The sequence below is a fragment of the Homalodisca vitripennis genome, chromosome 2 (assembly GCF_021130785.1).
Source record: "Homalodisca vitripennis isolate AUS2020 chromosome 2, UT_GWSS_2.1, whole genome shotgun sequence".
Lineage (NCBI taxonomy): Eukaryota > Metazoa > Arthropoda > Insecta > Hemiptera > Cicadellidae > Homalodisca > Homalodisca vitripennis.
In genome coordinates, this window is record NC_060208.1 from 166,352,435 (window position 1) to 166,373,760 (window position 21,326).

The 21,326-nt window shown below is 32.4% G+C and overlaps 1 protein-coding gene across 1 annotated transcript; it reads left to right on the plus strand.

Moving 5' to 3' along the window:
• The first annotated feature begins 782 nt into the window (after positions 1-782).
• On the plus strand, positions 783-19,788 carry LOC124355010 (probable dimethyladenosine transferase). Its single transcript, XM_046805882.1, has 6 exons — positions 783-1,064; positions 11,746-11,932; positions 12,134-12,437; positions 16,102-16,323; positions 16,858-16,964; positions 19,683-19,788. The coding sequence occupies exons 1-6, from the start codon at positions 1,007-1,009 to the stop codon at positions 19,729-19,731; spliced, it is 927 nt and encodes a 308-aa protein (XP_046661838.1). The 5' UTR covers positions 783-1,006; the 3' UTR covers positions 19,732-19,788.
• The last annotated feature ends 1,538 nt before the right edge of the window (positions 19,789-21,326 follow it).

Genomic DNA, 21,326 nt, shown 5'->3' on the forward strand with positions numbered 1-21,326 from the left:
GAAAATTAAAAAAAGTACAATTGAATTGAGAATTCACTTGTAAACAAACAAATTTCTAAATTTTGCGAGTACCAGGGCTCTTTTTAATCCTCCTGGATGTTTAATCCACCCTCGAATGTTTTCTAGCTACGCCACTGAATGTAACGAGGTTACTTTGTTACATTAGACTTCCTTACGTCTTTTTGGGTCTTTCGATACTCCGTTGTATTGGTTTATGTGTATGTAGACAAGATTAATTGCCTGTCATTAATTACGTTGTAAAATCAAAGTTTAATGAAATAAATTTATTTGCGATGCATCCTGCAGCATCCAGCTTTGAAAATGTTATATATATATATATATATATATATATATATATATATATATATATATATATGTTTGTTGTACCAAATTAATGAAAGGTGTTTAACTTAGAGTAGAAGCTAAAAACAGTTGTACATTTTTAAGAGGTTTGTCAGATTAATTGCCTGCAATTTAATTGTGCTGCATACAGCAACATCCAGCTTTGAAAATGTAATTGAAATATATGTATGCTGTACTAAACTACGGAAAGGGGTTTGAAAATACAGTGATACATTTTAATAGGTTTGCCAGGTACTGAACTAAATTAAATTCAGAGGAGTACAGAGCGAGAACGCGCGGACTGCTCATTCCACTATTCCAAATTCCAATACACGGGCTATCTGTGGTTAGCAGGAGGGGCCCCTCCATCCCCACTCTTTCTCTCCGCCTGGCTGAATGGCTTGATCCACACTGCATAGTGCATGAGGAGCTCGTGAGAGTCGTGAGTCGTGACTTGACTTGAGGAGATAGAGCGACTGTGAGTGAGAAAGAGTGTGTCGTCGTTGTTGGAAATAAAGAGGTGGTGACTGGCAGACTGAAACATGCTAGTATTGACTGTGGTTAAGTTTTTACACGAGAAATCATAATTTTGATTAGTTAGTAAAGTTATTTGAAAAATCACCTGATATTATTCGATTAGTGTTGTTTCTGTGACATTAGGACCATGCCTAAAATTAAGGCCGAAAAGAAATCAAGAAACCATGTGGAGGTTGCAAAACAAGGTAGGCTAGGCTTAAAATATTAAATTCTGTTTAAGTCTACTTGAAGTATGACTTAAAATAGATAATTAATAGAATTTTAAGTTTAAGGATTTCATGCAAGTTTTAGGGTTAGACTTATTTTTATCAGTGTAAGCAAATGGTATGATGAGAAAGAGGCCTGTAATGTATATTTTTCTAAAAATACTGTATATTCCAGTAAATATTAAGATTAATACTCCTGATGGGTAGGGTATGATAAGTGGACCCGGTTTTTTTTATATCGAAATTGCCAAATGATAATTAGAGCTACTTAATCATAACCATCAATATAACCAATCGATGCTGATTAATTATTTTGAACAATTAACTTAATCTATATCAACAGCTGTAAACACTTTTCAAATAATACACGTAATCATATTATTATTATATATACGATACGTGTATATATAACAACAATAATTATTATTATACATACATGTACTAATGGGTAGGGTACGATAAGCGGATCCGGTTTTTTTATATCGAAGAATGTAATCATCAATACCTAATATTAGCATCTCAAATCCTAGACAATCAATCGATATAAAAGTATATATAGTCCTCAATAACAATCATGTGTTTTAAATTAAAATATGAATTTAATATTTACAGTGATCGAACAAATTAGGGTAGGGTACTATAAGCGGACCCGGTTTTTTATATTGAAGACTGTAACCATCGATACCTAATATTCGCATCTCAAATCCTAGACCATCAATCGATATAAAAGTATCTATAGTCCTATATGAATATTAATATTTACAGTGGTCAAACAAATTATTATAACCAAAATTAGGAAAACTGAAGATGACCATATTTGCTACTCTCACAGTTACAGTTGTTTCTTTCCCACAAACATATCTTATTTCAAAGCAATGTGGTGTAGTTTTCTAAAATTGACTGCTATTTTTAATAATCAAATGTTAATTATGTAAAATTGAAATATTACCTTATGTGTATTATTTGAAAGTGTTTACAGCTGTTGATATAGATTATTTAAGTTAATTGTTCAGAATAATTAATCAATATCGATTGATTATATCGATGGTTATGATTAAGTAATATCGTTTGCCAATTTCGATATAAAAACCGGGTCCGCTTATCGTACCCTACCCTTACTAATATATAATTAAGTGTGTATAATTATTATAAACAATGCAATAATTTATTATGACATAAACCATTTAAGTTGTGGCTCATAATTATTTATGAGTATTCCTGTTTGATCGATCTTGTTCTTGTTCGTTTATTATTTATGTAATTTCTTAATTATTTATGAGTTTTCCTATATACTCATATTTTAATTTAAAGCATATGATTTTTATTTAGGACTATAGATACTTTTATATCAATTGATAGTCTAGGATTCGAGATACGAAAATTAGGTATCGATGATTATATTCTTCGATATAAAAAACCGGGTCCGCTTTTCATACCCTACCCCTCCTGAATTTATTAAGGATTAAATACTCCTTTAGTTTTTTTTTTTTTTTTTTTTTTTTCTTCCTTGGGGCGGCCTACTGCCATGCACTTAAGCCTCAAGGGCCTTTTGCGCACCCCGAAAACACCATGAGGACTACCAGTCTACAACTTCAGCAGTTCAACAAACCGCCGAAAACAACCTATCAAGTCCTCCTGGGAAAACTCGCCACCCCTGTTCAAGCTACCAAAGATGGCATACCGCTCTCTTGCTATTGCTGGGCAATCAAAGAGCAGGAGTTAGTACACTATGTGGCTAAGAAAAGAAATGTTGCCTAAATTAACTGCAGCTATCGGCTAATGTGATTTACTATGGAATAATATTAAATATTATTTATTACATTAATATTATACAAATTTTGGGGAGACTTTAATAAGTGGCCTACTCCTCATTCGATTGCTATTATCAAGCAATCCAACGTACTATCCAACTTCGATATGTAAAAATCATATACAATAAGAGTTATAAATAACTGTAAGAAGAAGAAACTTGTACATTACAATTTTAAGAACATAAATTTAACAATAACATTACAAAACCAACTATGGCCTAGACTTAGATATCTAATAAACCTTACAATATTACAACTTGCCCAGCTTGATATCAACGAGAAACCGCTTTTGTGAAATGGAGGAAAGAATTATTCCCATGGGTTACCAGGAGCCAGTATCCATATATTAAAGCCACTTAAACAGTCACTGAGAGAAATATCTTACATATTTTCCTCATATACATAGCTATTTTCAAAGTTTAAAAATATTAGTTACTTCTTGCTGTTTATTGTTTACATTAAAATTACTATAACTATTAATTTAAAATCATATGCTAAGTTAAATAAATTATAATATCAAATAATTTTTTTGTATAAAAACAATTGAATCATTTGATAAAAGCAATTGAATAACGAGTGTAGGCCGCTTATTAAATTCTATCCCAAATTTTGTATCATAGGTCCTACATCCAGTAATGTGGATCAGTTGGTACTTGTGGAAAAATCAATATACAGGGTGGTTATAAATTATTGTACACATTTTAAGATTGAATAAATAAATAACCAATCAACTTAAAAACATGGGAATTGTTTTATTAAATTGTAAATTTAAAACAGTTTTATATACTGACTGAAAATTAATAATTGTACACATTACAATAATTATAAAAAGTAGTTATAAAAAGAAAGTAAAAATGTCACTTAAACTGTGGGTGTAAGGTATGATTCTTCTTAATGACTTGTGTTGTGACATAGTCAGCTGGTCAACAATGGATCTTTCCACACCAGCTGTTAATTACAGTTGACTAAACAAACACTAAACTAACCTCAGTATCAAAATGGCTAGTGTGCAAGAAAAAGCAAGGTGTGTTCTTTGGTTTCATGAAAGCAGATCTGTAATAACTGTTCAAAGAAGGTTTCGTTTAGAGTATGGCCGCAATCCTCCGAGTAACAATTCTATAAAACGCTGGTATAGGCAGTTTGAACAGACGGGAAGTGTCCAACATAGAAAAGGTGCTGGTAGACCTCCAGTTTCTGAAGCTATTGTTGATCAAGTAAGAGAATTGTTTACGAGGAGCCCTGGTAAGTCTACTCGGCGTGCAAGTTTGGAATTAGGATTACCTCGATCAACAGTCTTAAAAATTTTGCACAAACACCTTAAGCTCCATCCATACAAAATTCAGTTATTACATGAACTAAAACCTAACGATAAACCTCGACGCTACGATTTTGCTGTTAGATTACTTGACCTCGAAGAACAAACAATAAACATTGGAGAAAGCAATTTCTTGAAAAAAGAAATTGTTTCTGATGAAGCAACCTTTCATGTTTCTGGTAAGGTGAATAGACACAATTGTAGGATTTGGGGTACTGAAAATCCTCATAATGTTCGAGAACAAGAAAGAGACAGCCCTAAAATAAACGTTTGGTGTGCATTGGCTATAGATGAAGTAATAGGACCCTTTTTCTTCGCAGAACCGACAGTCACTAAAGAGGTATACCTCGACATGCTTGAACTTTTTGCAATACCGCAAATTGAGCATAGACAACCAAATGTTTACTGGCAGCAAGATGGTGCCCCTCCACACTGGGGTAAGATAGTACGTGACTACCTAAATGACACGTTTCCTGGTCGTTGGATTGGACGGGATGGTCCAATTCCTTGGCCTCCACGTACCCCAGACATTATACTCTTAGACTTTTTTTTGTGGGGCTATGTCAAGGACAGAGTCTTCGCCAAAAAAGTTCAAGATATTGAGGAACTCAAGAATAGAGTTCGAGAGGTTATTGGAAGCATAACTCCAGCAATGCTCAGAAACACATGGTGTGAGGTTGAATTTAGACTACAAACTCTGCGTGCAAACCTCGGAGAGCACGTGGAATTAGTTTAGTTTCCTTGTAAAAGTATGAGTAACAATAATCTTTTTGTCCTTCATTGGTAATAAAACTGTTTTAAATTTGCTATTTAATAAAACAATTTCCATGTTTTTAAGTTGATTGGTTATTTATTTATTAAATCTTAAAATGTGTACAATAATTTATAACCACCCTGTATTTTTAAATCTATTTCTATGTAAAATAACTTGCCAGACCAGAATACATTAGTCTCTTATCAGAAAAGTCGGCTACCTTTAATACACAATTTAAATAGCCTAATTGAAAAAAGAAATGTTGATAGATCATTAAATTTTAACAGATTTATATTATATTTAATATTTTTTAACATGAATATTTCTTTATTTTGCGTAAACAATAACTAATTTTCTTATTTTTTGAATAAAGATATCAAATGTAATGTTATGGGGTTATATGTTAGGCCTATGTACATGTTTCCAGTGATTAATAAATTATCAGCCTCAAATTCAATCTTGTAAACGTTGAATAAATTAAAGTTTATTTATTCAGTCACTGATTCTACCATTTTTACAAAAGCCATTCTTAAACTGTAAAAAAGTCAAGATAGCAAGTAACAACATAAAATATAATTGTTACATTAGCAATGACTGCACCAAGACAATTTACTACAGAATAACCTAACATATATGTAAATAAATAAATATAATATATATATATATATATATATATATATATATACAGGGTGAGTTTTTTAACGTGATCCAATAGCTAACTTTTTAATTACATGACTTAGCACCACACTTTAAATTTGGAACTTGCTCAATTTTAAGTTTCACTCAGGAATACACTTTCAAATTTTTTGAAGATGGCCGCCATTTTCCAGTATGGTGGCCAACTTTAAAATCTTTTATGGAACACCCTGTATTTTATGTTGTTTTTAGATTCTACTCTAAAAAAATAAAACCTTTTTGTACTTGAGAGTTTTTTCCATATCTCTAATGGTTCAAGACCTACGTGGACTGGAAGTTTTCATAATTTTTTCCAATATGGTGGCCAACTTTAAAATCTTTTATGGAACACCCTGTATTTTATGTTGTTTTTAGATTCTACTCTACAAAATAAGACATTTTTGTTTTTGAAAGTTTTTCTATATCTCTAATGGTTCAGGAGCTACGTGGACTGAAAGTTTTCACCATCAGTCCGAAAAAATCCAAAAACTTCCAGTCCACGTAGCTCCTGAACCATTAGAGATATAGAAAAACTTTCAAATACAGAAATGTCTTATTTTGTAGAGTAGAATCTAAAAACAACATAAAATACAGGGTGTTCCATAAAAGATTTTAAAGTTGGCCACCATATTGGAAAATGGCGGCCATCTTCAAAAAATTCGAAAGTGTATTCCTGAGTGAAACTTAAAATTGAGCAAGTTCCAAATTTAAAGTGTGGTGCTAAGTCATGTAATTAAAAAGTTAGCTATTGGATCACTTTAAAAAACTCACCCTGTATATATATATATATATATATATATATATATATATATATATATATATATAATATATGAAGGGCTTATAAGCCAAGGGGTACAAGTCCAAAAAACTTGTTTCTGAGAAAATCATGGTTAAAGTCAGTGTTTAAAAAAAAAATTATTACCATTGTGGTAGATCTACAAAAATATTTTTTAGTGTTTGATTATGTAACTGAAAAGTTTATTCATGATTGTTTACATTTTTAAATGCTTTGGGTGTAAAGTTATTATTAAAATAAAAGTTTAAGTCATGACTTGTACCCTTGACCACAAACTAAATAGATGGTTTAAAGAACATGGAATGAATAAAACTAGTGTAAGTAAGAAAGTTTTGTTTTTATTGATACAAAGTAATAATTTATTTTGTTTTCCTCTTCTGAATAGTCACGATATATAACAACCAGAGTGTTTTTTTACTTAGTCAGAGTCTGTTTCATAAACAATTCCTACCCATTTTCTATAGAGTCTGCTCCTTCATCGTTTTGGGCTCTGATACTTGAGGCTGTGGCACTTCAACTTGTATAGTTTGACTCCTGGTTTTAGCACGGGGAGGTTTCCTTCATAGTCCAGTTTTTGTAAAACTCATGATGGATAGAGGAACGTAGGGTAGAAGTTCTTGAAGGTCTTTGTACTTGGAAGCTTTAATTTTTTTCCTTTCTTGTTTTGTTCTAGTTTTTAAGGGTAATTCAGTGGGAGTTCTACCAGATGACTTTGCTTTATAGTGAGACATGGTTGAGATAGTAGCAGTGGGAAAAGACTTTGATTTTGTCATATTAATGGCAAGAATTGTTTTATAAAACAATGTCCTGGTACGTCTTTTCTGTATTGAAGCCACTGCCTTTGTCTGATTCCAACAACAGATCTTTTAAAAAGATGTTGTACCCCTTTCAAGTGTAATGAACTCTTCCTCTTCCATACATTTTACCATGAACCTTTTGCAACTTTTAGCAATGATTCCAGCCCAGTGGTCAGGAACAAACACAGATGTATTCGTGTTTCTTTTTAGCTAACTCTATTAGTTCCAAAATCACGATCACAGTTGTTGTACGAGTGGGCCTGGCAGCAAAAAACTTGTGGTCGACTACTTCAACTTGGGTTTTTTGAACAAACATACAGCCAAAATTTAACTACATAATGACTTTTGTTTTGTCCCCCCACAGTTATCACTAAATAATGTTAAATGATTAACGGTGGGGGGGGCAGTGCCTTACGTACTGAAACATGCATGACATAATTTCCTCACAACCTCTTGACGCTTGGCCCTCATGCCACAAAATACATAGAGCTTGTCCTGAGCTTATGTCATGGATACACAAGTTATAAGTCAACAAATACTGTCTAGAATAGTAGACCTTAGAACACGTCAAGACTGGAGTTGGCAGCATTTTTTGTAAGTCAAAACAAACCGCCTTGTGGCTTGAATCATTTTTGGCTTGTTCTTTGGCTTTGTCTAATTGTGCTTTAGCACTCTCTGCCTTGCGTAGGTGGAGTTCTTTCTGTACTGTAGCTGCCTGTTTTTCGTCAGGTGATCCATGTACAATAAGCTGTTGGAGTCTGTCACATGTAGCACATGTGTCTGTTTGTGGCCTGTGAAAACTTAAATTGAATTTAGTATTAAAAACATACCTGTAGTATGGAAGCGTTACAGGCTCCTTACCTTTTTCTTTACACAGCTCCTTGTAAAAATCATACATTTTTTTACATTAAGGCCAGGATTAAGATACTTTTTATTTGGATTTTGTTGACGTGAGTAGTGGCTAGTGTATCTAGGAAATTTCATAATATGCTCCTTGACAAACTCCAACTTTTCTGGGTTGGTTTTGTTCGGAGGAGATTTTTTTTTACTCGCTTGTCTCTTGGTGAAATAGATGTTCCTGATAGTTGTTTTCTTTTTACAATATTCATAAACTCTTTTGTTGGAAATGTCAATTGTTTTAAGAAAAAACTCCTTGCATACTCTTTTTCCTACCAAAAAAATACTGGCACGAAACAGATTTATTGTAAATGTTCATTGTTTGCTCTGGTCTGATGTGGACTATGGTGTAAAATTACAGAATTCAAGAAATGCCTTGAATTACTCATTATATATTTCTTGGCGTTTCTCTTGAGGAATATCACTGCACTCATACCTACAATTATGGTTTTAAAATCTCTGACCTGCTTTGGTTGATGGTTTTTCCCTGTTCTGTCAGTGTACCCTTCCCCTTTATTGCGAGCAATCGACCCCTTTTTTTCTCTTCCACTGATCAGGCCTTCTTGTTTTCTTCTTTCCATCATGTTTTGGTCTTTTTGCAGGCGGTCCATTATTTTGCTTCTTCTTACAACCACGCCACCTGGAGAATAGATTTTGGGATTAGAAAATTAGTATAAAGTTATGACTTTGCTAAAACTTTTTTTAATTATTAGACATTTGTAATGTATTTGTATAAGATTTATTGTCCACGATTATTTAATTGTATGGTCACCTTGTTATTAGTTTAGAAGAGATGTGGTTCACAATTTTTTTTTCATATATTTTTTTCCTTACAGGTGAACTAAACAGAAATAAATAATGCAGAGTGGTAGTTTATTTTTTCCAGAGGATAAATTTATTATGGTTATTATAATTGAGGCAAGACTAATGTAGTACTACTATGCAGCTGATATAATGTCTTTGGAGGCTAAACTAATGTGACTAGGCCTAATTCAGAATTGTTGTGTAGCCAGGAATTTTGGCTGGTCTGTGTGTAGCAACAAATAACTTACTTCTTTTACTATATTTCTATATCCTCAGTTTGTTGATTGCTTTTCTTCTAATTTACTTACATGGAGAAAAATATGGTAGGCTTAGCTTATTAGATAAATAATACAAAACTTACTTGTTGATGGGCGATTTCTGAAAAGATCTCTTGCAGGTATTGTCTTCATTTCCACTTGGCAAATAGTCAGGGTCTGCGTCTGTGTCATCTGCAGAAAAAAAAAACAAAATTTAATTAACTTGATGTACATAAGCCTTTATCTTCAACAAAATTGTGTAAATAATTCATTAATTAATAATAGAAGCTGATGTTTACAATGGGCCTAGCCTACTTCCAGAATAAACTGTTCTTTAAGAAGCAGAAAAGGCTTTGTCCTTTAAGAAGAAAGTGTGCATAAAATGATCTTGGTTAGTACCATATTTGTTTGTTAAAATGTAAAACTATTCATCTCTCAAACAATGAAACAGGTTTTAATTACTTATTAAGTAAACAAACTTACTTCAAAGAGGTTTAGGGATCACTTCCATCAGAAGAACAATTGTCTGCCATTTCTTTCTATCTAGTTGTCTATTATCCAAATTATTAACAAAATATTACAAAAAATGAATTTCTCATTTCATTAATATTAACAATAAGCAATATAATTGTTATTAACAATATTTAATAATAACAATAATAAGCTATTCCCACCACAGTAAACTTCACTGACAGGACAGAGTAATGAAAACAACAATGTGCCATGCAGCTGTTTCAAACCTCCTGCTCAGTAGTCAAGGGGTACATGTGACTTGTATCTCTTGACCACTCATCAAAATAATGTTATTGTTCAGTAGTCAAGGGTATTCACTGCTAGAGCTCAGCTCCTGATGGTGACTGACTTATACCTCTTGGCCACCAACTTTTTTATTATATTTAGCTACAAGAATCTGTGTCTAACTCATTTCACCAAAAAAAATGGACTTGTACCCCTTGTCTTCTAACCCTTCTTCATATATATATATATATATATATATATATATATGTAAGTAACAATATGATAAATATTGTAAATTTATCAAATAACAATAACTCAAATAACGTAACAAGTAGATTTTAATAAGTGGCCTACAATTTTTATTCAGTTGTTTTTATTCAATGGTTCAATGGTTTTTATTGGTTTTTTATCTGAATGAATAATTCGATATTACAATTTATTTAATTACATATGATTCCTAGTTATTAGTTACTGTCATGTGTCATTTAAACAATAAACAGCAAGAAGTTACTAATTTGTTGAGAATATTAAAATGACGATGAATATGAGGAAATTATGTGATAAATTTCTAGATGTACATGAGGGTTTGGCTGCTGCCTTCACAAAAGCGGTTGCTTACTGCTATCCGTGCAATCTATAATACTGTAAGGTATTTCTGTTGTGTATGTCTAGGCCATAGTTGGATTTGTCATTTTGTAATGTTGTTAAATTTATGTTATTAAAAAGTATAATTATGTTATTATAATTTGGAATGTTATTAGAAATTGAGAACTCTTGAGACTACCAAAGTGCTTCCAGAAGGTTTTTATATTTAGAGGTATACTATTTTTCACCCTACTAATGTACTCAGGGTGGCATAGCTGAGTGACATCCTTGCACTCTCTTCTAAAGTTCTCTAAATCCGCTGAGGATAGTAAACGCATGTAAATTCTATGTAATTGTTTTCTCTTTATGATTAACTGTTTTAACTCATTTTAAAATCAAGTGGGAAATTAGCTTTACCAACCTTCATGAATATTAACTCTGATTAAGGAGACCAGGTTATCACTAAAGTCGTTGGTGATTTTCTAAGCTACATTTTCAGGTTCTGTTTCAATGTGAGGATGACCAGGATTTTTTTTAACGCAGAACTTGTTTCTCTAAAATTCTGAGTTCACGTTTAAATCATTTTTATCAGGAATGGGGTCATTTTGACCAAGTGCAAAGTGGGCGCGGAACGATTGCTGCTTAGCTATCGGCGAACCACCATTTTTAATTTGACCATGAAAGCATACCTGACCAAGCCATGGCTGGTACTGACAATGGCAAGTACACAGCAGTCGAATAACACTACCCTCATCATTCTACACCATTCCCGCTCGTAGTAGCGCAGCTTTAAATCGGGGAGTTCTTTCTGCTGCACCCTGTATTTTCTGCCATGGTCGGTAAAATGCATCTCATCTCTCTTCTGCCCAATGGTTGATTAATGTATGGCCAGTATATATGTTTTGTTTACAGAGACTAGCATAATTATGCTGTCTGTCAGTAGTTGGTCAAGATCATTAATTGGCACAAATCCTTTCCCGTTTTTATGGTAACTGCTAGATCTAACTTGTTTTGTTGTTGTTTAAAGAAGCAAGGAACCCTCATTACACTCAATTTGCGGTCCGAAAGGACCTTTGTGCTTACTTTCAGAGTAACAGGATTGTATTTAAACTGTAAATCTAACCTACAGAACAGTTGTAAGAATTGACAAAAATTCTTTTGGAACTAACATTTCAATATAGGTAAATAAAAATTTGCATAGCCTACCAAATTTATCTTTATTGTGTTACAGGAATATTGTTCAACAAGGGTTTTGGGCAGCATATCCTAAAAAATCCTCTCATAATTCAAGCGATGGTTGAAAAAGCTGCTATTAGATCAACAGATGTTGTTTTAGAAATTGGACCTGGTACAGGAAATATGACTGTTAAATTATTAGAGAAAACAAATAAAGTTATAGCCTGTGAAATTGACACAAGGTACAGTATGGTTCATGCAAGCATTATACATTTTGAATTTTCCTTTTTTATTTTAATATTTGCATGTCTGTTATACATAACAGACATATATACATATTTTTTTACATCATAATAACTAACTTACATGCAGTGGAAATTTTGTTATCAATATTAAACATTCCAAATTGCAATAATTTTGATATAAAATGTCCTGTTAATCAGACTTGTTGCGGAGCTGCAGAAACGGGTGCAGGGAACCCCACATCAGTCACATCTACAAATCATGGTTGGAGATGTCCTCAAGATGGAATTACCATTTTTCCACGTCTGTGTTGCAAACATCCCCTACCAGATCTCCTCGCCTCTAGTTTTTAAGCTGCTCTTGCATCGCCCATTTTTTCGATGTGCAGTACTGATGTTTCAACGAGAGTTCGCCCAGAGACTGGTTGCAAAACCAGGAGACAAACTCTACTGTCGACTTTCCATCAACACTCAGCTGCTGGCCAGAGTTGACCTTCTCATGAAGGTAATACATTTATCTAACGTTTATTATAATCTATAAGGTACTTTATTATTTACAAATATATGTATATTATATTTGAAAATCATATTTATATATTAATACCAGACCCTCCATGTGGCTTTCTTCATTGCACTGCCAACTATAGGGTTGGCAAAACTTTTCTGTTGGTGTTGATGAGCTTATAAAAATTACTAAAATTTGATAGTTACAGTTTTAGCACTCTAAGCCTCCCCACTGCAGAGACTGGCAGAGATTAATGAATTATATATATTTTTTTTAATGTATTAATTTTCCCTGCACGGTCACTTGTGATGCATTGGGACTGTAAATTATCCTGTCTTATTTATGAATGAAGATTTTGTGATATGACACACACACACACACACACACACACACACACACACACACACACACACACACACAAAATGTAGATTTCTTGTTCAATTACATATTTTGTGTACTTTTATTACCATGAAAGTCTTCATGACTGATGGTGAAGTGATTTCGTCTTTATTATATTTGCTTTACTGTTGTTGTTATAAGAATATTTCTGTGTTGTAAAAATGTTTTATGATGATGTGGAAATGAACAAAATATAAAAACATTAATACTGTTGTCGTTAGTCATACTTGTGTTTTACTGTCTCAAGAGTAAATTGTTTCAATGAAATTATATAATTTGCCTTTTTGTACAATATTCTGGTTTATTGATGAAATGCCATTTTATTTAACTGTGTTCCATAAAAGAATAAATGTAAAATTCAGTGATGTTTAGTTTCTTTACCTTTTTAAACTTATTCATTTTTGAACTAGCATTTTATACACTTGTACATTGGTTGACATTTTTCACTTCAATATGAAATGTAATTTCATGTGTGTTATGTATTGTTGTTTTAAAGAGTTTATGGGGACTTATCTTGTACATATTATGAAGTAAAGCTCTTTAACAAGGACTGTTATCAATAAGGTAAAAGAGAATATATTGTTGTGATATTTACAATGCAGTTGCCATATTCCGAATATCACTTAAAATACTTTTATTCAGTAAATTTGATTAATAAACTAATTTTTATTAATTTACCGTATGAGTTTGACTTGAATGTTTTTTTATCTTTCTGATAAATAACACTTAGATAAAATATTGTAAAAACCAATATAAATGTTTTCCTGAGAGTGTATTGATGTCGCCATTGCACAGTTTCTTACAAAGTAGTTGTTCAGGGTCTTCGCTCAAATTCTAATGTAATAATTTTATTAATGAGTTATTTGTTGTATGCTTACTTTTAATTTTTTTTACTGTCAGATAACTAAGAAGCATTGTCTATCCAGTGGTTGATTTGGCTACCTGATTATCTTGAACCTATCAGTTTGAAAATTTATCATTCCTTTGAGATAACATACCACAATATCAATCACTTTACTAAAGAAAAATCAGTTTTACTAATGTAAATAGCCCTCAATATGTCCTGGTAGTACAATATAACCTTATTGTTTACTTACGCCACCATAACTGCAATCAACTAACAAAAGCTATTAAATATTGACAATATTCAACAACAACAAAACAATGAGAATGAAAAACCATAAGAACATATGGTCCTTGTTTTGTCTACAAAGTTCTTTTATAGATACAAAGTCGCCATAGTTCAAAAGTTGGCTGCAGATAGAACCACATGACAGGTTGTTACCACACTATGGATGTTAAACCACATAATGAATAAAATGAATTTAATTTGCAAATAAATTACATTTAGTCAGAAATTTCCAACCTCGTTATGTGGATGTTTAGGAGGTGTCCTATTATTATATGAGTTTATTAGTGGTCAAACAAGCCCTGATAAGTCATGAAGAAGGAAAGTGAAACCGTTAATATAAATCAATCCACACTTAATGTTCCGTCTTTGATATTATTACAGTACACTTTTAAGTGAAGAAATATTCAAAATAGAAGAATATAACTAACCTTTTTGTACTGCATGTTCATATTTTATATGGGGGAAGGATTATGATGATGTAAAATTATAAGGATTAATGATGTTAATGTAAATTAATGAAATTGACATAAACAAAAAATAAATTAGTAATTCAATTAACAAAAAGTTAAAAGTCATTTTAAAGTAACGCATATTATGATTTAGTATAAACTAGCAGTTACCCGCAGCTTCATATGTAATTTTGTAGGCTTTGGATGTATTCGAGTACTGCTGGTTTAAGTGAATCCAGCTAATATCAAATTGGCTTGTTGCCACTATCAACAAAACTTTTCAAAAAGTGCATATTTATGGCCTTAATTTATTCCATAAGTAGTATTGTTTGTTCCATGTTTGATTTTGCCTTGTTTGCTAATCAAGAAAATATATATATATATATATATATATATATATATATATATATATATATATATATATATATATATATACCAGCCTACTTCTGTCAAAAGACAACTAAACTAAGATCACTTTTATAGCTAATTTATAGTAAAATAATAAGTAATAGTAAAAGTAAAATACTAATTTTGTTAGTAGTACTAATTTTGTAATACTAATATACAGTTAAAAGTATATTTTTACTGAAACTTTTAATTTTATTATCTGGATATTTTCTTATTCCGTGCTTACAGGGGTTACAGAAAAGGTTGAAATAAGATGTGTTCTTATTATCAAGCTTACTATATGTTTTTACACTATAAATGTAAAAAAGTTGAAAATAATGGTTAAAATAACTAAACATATAGTTGTGCATAAAACATTGTTTACACAGAACAGTTGGTTACATTTAACAGGTTCTTTCAATTAATATTTTGCAACTTTAGAGACCAAGATGGGATTTTTCACCACTTTAGAGACCATTGGAGCATAACCCGGAGAGATTTGCAAAATAAGAATCGGCCAATATTCATACCAGGATGCCCTGAGAATGTCCATGTAAAATTTCAGTACAATCGGTTCAATTCTTTATGTGTAAAAGACATACAAATAAATGTCACTTTTGCTTTTATAATATTAGGATTAGGGCCAACAAACCTTTTGATTTATGAATTGTCACATCTGTTTGTTATTTCCACATTACGAAAGGACTCAAGATTTGACATTAACTGGGCATTACTGATGATAAATAGAAAATTTTTTGAACAATGGAATCAGTAATAAGAAAAATGTATCAAGAGTTCTGAAGGGGATAAGGTTGTTTTCTATAATAAAATAAAATGTGTGTATAAAAAAAACTTTAAAAAACAAGTCTGGTTTCTGTTGGGTTCTGCCTTGTAACAGTTTTTGAAATGTAGTTAATTTATTTATAATACTTAACCAAGAAAAATGTCTGTAACTGTATTATCCTTTCAAATTACCCACCTACTACAGCAGTTTAAAGTTTTTAATATTTTTGCTGGTAGCAATAGCTGTAAGCATATTTCATGGTTACAAAATGTTTGGAGTAAGTGTTTTTTAAAGGTAAAAATAAAACTAATGGACACCATCAGGAGTGAGATCATGTATGTGACCAAAATATCTACTAGAAAATGTTTTGTAGAAATATTTTAAAGAACGTCTTTGTACTTGGAAGGGTAAAAAAAAAATTGTTTATAAAATATAGTAAAACTAGAGGTTGTAGAAATTATTTTATAAAGATTCAACAAATGTTTCATCAAGATAATCATATTACTGTTATAGGTTGGTAAAAACAACTTCAGGCCACCACCTAAAGTCGAGTCCAGTGTTGTCCGAATAGAGCCCATCAATCCTCCTCCTCCTATAAACTTCAAAGAATGGGATGGTCTAACAAGAATTGCATTCATACGGAAAAATAAAACTCTAAGTGCTGTGTTCAAACAAAGTATGATGCTCACTAGTTTAGAGAAAAACTATAGAGTCCACTGCTCTTTGAAAAATCAGGTAATATATGTTAATTTTTCAACCCAATTATATATAGTCTGCTCTTGAAATATTACACTAACTATATAAACAACTTGTTCTAATGTGATTTATGTCTTAAAAATTTTGAGATCAACATAGCTGTGGTTAAAATATGATTATTGTATTTAGCTCCATTTCACCTTTTGCTTAATACAGCGTCAGGAATCTGACACTTACTGAATTAACTCCTGGAATCTTCCGTCCTACTCTATATCTACATTATGTGTTTAACGTTAAAAGAACTAAATAACTTACTATCTATAAGGGCCACATTCACAAAATGGTTTAATTTCTAATCAGACAACTTAAAAAAAGTTACTGTCTGCTTAAGGGATCAAAATTTTCTCTCTCGCCACAAGTCATCTCGATGAATTGTGCTACAGATTTGTAATTTTGCATGCAACTTCAGCGATACCTGTACCTGTTACGTAACACGTGATGTGACGTACTCCTACCTTGTTTAAAATATAACACATAAATGAGATTATAACTAAATATATTTGTACATTTCAGGAAGTGCCAACTGACTTCGATATTAAGAAGTATGTTGATGACATTTTACTTGGTTGTGGATATTCAGACAAAAGGGCTAGAACCATGGACATTGACGACTTCCTTGTGTAAGTTACATTACCTTACTATTGTTACTTATGTTGTGCTCATGTTATATATTTATTCTAGTTTGTTTTCTAAACTTTTTTAACCGGAGTGAATAATATATTGTCCTCCAAACAAGTTACTCCCTGAACATACAGGTGGAAAATTGTACGCTTTCTGTTTTCACGTTATTAAATCAATTACATTGTGCACAAAAGATATATTTAATCATGTTTTTAGTTATTTGGTGCTTTAATAGTCTAAATAAATCATGCTTTTAAAAGTCTTTAGCTTTATCCAAGTGGTTGCTTATGTTCAAGCGTATCCTGTTGAAACAAGATGATTCTGTTAGTTTGGTGTGGTTTTGTTGTTTTTATAATATTTTTAGTTATTTTATTGACATGCAAGTACGAGGGCTATCCAGAAAGTAACAGACGTTTTGAAATAAAAAATTTACCAACTGAAAAAGGAACATTTTATTATATACTTACAAAAGCTACACTTAGGCTATTTTTCAACGAAATCGCCGTTCAAATTGAGACATTTGTCATAACATGACACAGGTTTTCCAATTCCAGCTTTGTAGAAATCTGCCGCCTGAGATCTCAACCACTGATTAACGGTAGTGTGAAGTTCAGCATCATTGTCGAAGCGCTGTGTTGCGAGCCTGGTCTTCATCGCTGGAAAGAGGTGGTAGTCGCTTGGTGCCAGATATAGGCTTTAAGGCGGGGATGATGAGACACTTCCCAATCAAAATCATCCAAAACTTGTTGTGTACGATTGGCTATATGGGGACGTGCATCGTCATGGAAAAATAACATTTTTGAGCTCTTTTTATGAAATCAACCAAAATCACTCTCTTAGCATCCCAAAAAGCAGTTGACATAATTTTTCTTGCTGAAATTTTTGTTTCATAATTGACATACTTCACCCATGTTTCATCACCAAGTAACTATACAATCGAGAAGTTTGTTGTATTCATCAAGAAAAGTTAACGATGCAGCAAGTCTTTGTTTTTTGTGATCTTCTGTAAGATTTTCGGAACCTACCTGGCACAAAATTTGTGGTATTTAACCTTCCCTACAACAATTTCATGATGTAAACTTCATGAAATTTGTAAGAAATTTTCCAAGAGTTCAGTTATTGTAAAACAGTGATTTTTCCAAGCTTTGTCATTGATTTTCAATATCAAATCTTCAGTCACTAGATTAGGCCGACCGCTACACTATCGTCATGAACATTGGTGAGGCCATTTTTAAAGTCATACACCACTGCCTTACTCTTCTTTCACTCATTATCTGTTTTCCTAAACTTCACACAGTTGGCGATAGATTTCAATTGGTTTATGGTTTTATGCCAACAAAAACCTTATCACTGAATGCACTTCACAAGTGGTGGGATTTTCAATGCAACACACATTTTAATTAATCACAGTGAGAAGAGTAAGATATAGACAGTGCGCGAATACAGCTCAATGCGTACTGAACGCCAGAGTGTTTTGACTCCAAGATGGCGGCTGTAGCCCCACCCACTGCTGGCTGTACTATTCTAAAACGTCTGTTACTCTTTGGATAGCCCTTGTTGTTTTACTTTTTTATTGAATTAAAAAAAAATGGAAAGGGCATATATATTGTAAATATAAAAACATAAATATATGAGAGTTCATTGGATCAACAGCAGAACTAATTTGATGCTACTGGTATTTAATTTTTATACTGGGTGTCTTTTAACATTCCCAACTCCCCTATTATTAACTCTTATGAACAGAGATGAAGAGATTTTCTTTTGGATATGTTTGTATGATCAACTGAGAAGTATTTTGATGTATGAAAATTTTTGAACCTCCCCACCCCCAAATGGAGCAGTTTGGGGTGGGGGGTAAGTCAAATATTAAACACAAACTTCCAGTAAGTGACACATCACTTTAAGGGTGTTATAAAAAAAGGAAAAATGGCAAAAACTAGAGGCCTCTAATGTTACTCAATTAGTTTTAGGGCTAATTAAAGTTTAAATTGTTTTATAAAACTCCATTACATTACTTGTCAATAATGAAAAAACCACAAAATTTGGTGATTAAATTTAGAGACCTCTAGCGTTTGCTTCTTCTTTTTATAATACTATTAAAATGATGTGTCACTTGCTAGAAGTTCCTATTTAAAGATTTTGTCTTATCTCCAAACTACCCCATTTTAGGGGGGGGGGAGGGGTTCAAACATTTTCAAACATCAAAAACCTCCTTACTGGGTTGTATAAACATCCCCAAAAGTAAATCTCTTATTCTCTATTCATAAGAAATTTAATTGATAGAGGGGGGGGGGAAAACTTTAAGACACCTAATATTTCTTCTTATTTTTCAAAAATTGGCGGATAAACTTTTTCTGTGGTTTCTTCAAATATAATTGTTAATAAAATGCAGAATTGAAATATTTTGATTCCTCAGCAAAGTTCTTATTTCTTACAGATTTCTTTAGAATTAATTTTTTAATTACTTTTGTTTATATTGAAAAAATACTTATGATAGCAAATTATGACCTGGCTTATGATTTTTTCATATATAAAATTGTCTCAGGTTAACAACAACTCATCAATTGTATACTATAACTTACTTGATAGTAGTGATAATATTCACTTGACCTTTTTTCAACCCCTTCTCATATATTCAAGTATGGTAGCAGTACGTGAAGATAATGTAGAAATAAAAAAAATTAACCATTAACAATTACTCTATTTTTATTTTTCAGAGTACTACACGCATTCAATGCAAGTGGAATTCATTTCGCTGGGAGCTAAAAGTTATATTTCCTTTTTTAACCCTGTTGTAAATAAAATATATTTTATGACTCGTTATTGTGTTTCTCTGCCTACTCTGATATACTTTATATCAGTGTGCAATACCCTCGAATCCTGCATGCAGCGTGTTCATAAGTTTAACGTTTAAAACATGATAAATAATATTATAGCTTAAAAATAAGTTTTGGTATATAAACTTATCCAATGACCTATAATAAATGTACTATTTTTAGTTTGTATTTATTTTGTATTAATAGTGTATTAATTATATAAATATGTTTATGTATAAATATTAATCCTTACCCATTCTCAGGTTTTTAGTAACACTCCCATAGCTTCCAATGCAGGTCACAGGTATTTTACTCAAGGACTCCTATAAACCTGCATTGTGGGATACACATCAGTCAATTCTTACTTTTATAATTTATTAAAGTCTACCTACTCAAGTTTTGTTACATCAGTTGAAACTAACAATATTTAATAAAAATAGTGAATATATATTGTTTAGAAGCTATGCATATGGTTTGTTTCAGATTCTGTTGTGATAATTAGACATAACTATGTTTACTTAGATAAACTTGTTAGTAATATACTGTATTCAACATTAAATTGCAATAAAAGACTTTAGGGGTAAATTTAAAGGTTTGATTTTTATCAATTACTACATCACTATGCCAACACAAACTGTTTCTAGTGACTCAGCCAGTAGCAGCGGTAGGCGGACTGTTAATGAGCACCCCCTTTTGCAGCCCTCTGACACTCCAAACCTTGATAACACAATCTGGAGTAGTGGAGTCAGTGCATAAGAGCATGCAGCTTGACGTTAGAATCATACAAAAAGTATCCTACAATGACAACAGATTTTCCATGTTTATAGTGAAGCTGTAGGAGAATTACCCATGTCCCTTAATGCAGGTCACAAGAGTATGAGGACAGATTTTCTATGTTTATAGTGGAGCTGTAGGAGAATTACCCATGACCCTTAATGCAGGTCACGAGAGTATAAGGACAGATTTTCCATATTTATAGTGAAGCTGTAGGGGAATCCGCCATGTCCTGCAATGCTGGACACGAGAGCACAAAGAGTTAAAGTAGGTACAGTGTTAACTTTTAGAAAGTGAAAAAAAATTTAAATATGAAAAATAATTTAAATATACAATAATTCTCTGTGTGGAAATGGATACACAGCAGCACATATTAATTTTTATACTCATTTTAACAGGATGCAATATTTCCAAATATACAGGGTCTGTATAATAAGTAACCGGACTGAGCCTGCCCCGGGACTGAGCCTGCCCCGCTCCGTCAAAGCGTCTGCTAACCGGTATCTGGTGCTGTAGTGGTGGTGGGGGGTCTAGTGAAAGGGAACCAGGCTGCAGCAGTTGCCTCCAAGCGCTTGGAGAGTAGTATCGAGCGAGAGCGGAGTGCATGTTCAGTTACACCGTCGGAGTGAAAATGGAGAGTACGATCGAGCAACGTTTTAGCATTGAATTTTGTGTCAAACTCAAGAAAACGGCCACGGAAACTCATCAAATGATTCAAGAGGCTTACGGTGAGGATGCTCTGTCCAGAACTCAGGTGTTTCAGTGGCACAA

Bases quoted from the DNA above. Each gene is read 5' to 3' on its own strand.
- LOC124355010 (XM_046805882.1), top strand. From the start codon at position 1,007: ATGCCTAAAATTAAGGCCGAAAAGAAATCAAGAAACCATGTGGAGGTT. The intron at 12,438-16,101 runs GTAATACATTTA...TTACTGTTATAG, and splicing joins GAGTTGACCTTCTCATGAAG to GTTGGTAAAAACAACTTCAG. The intron at 16,324-16,857 runs GTAATATATGTT...TGTACATTTCAG, and splicing joins ACTGCTCTTTGAAAAATCAG to GAAGTGCCAACTGACTTCGA.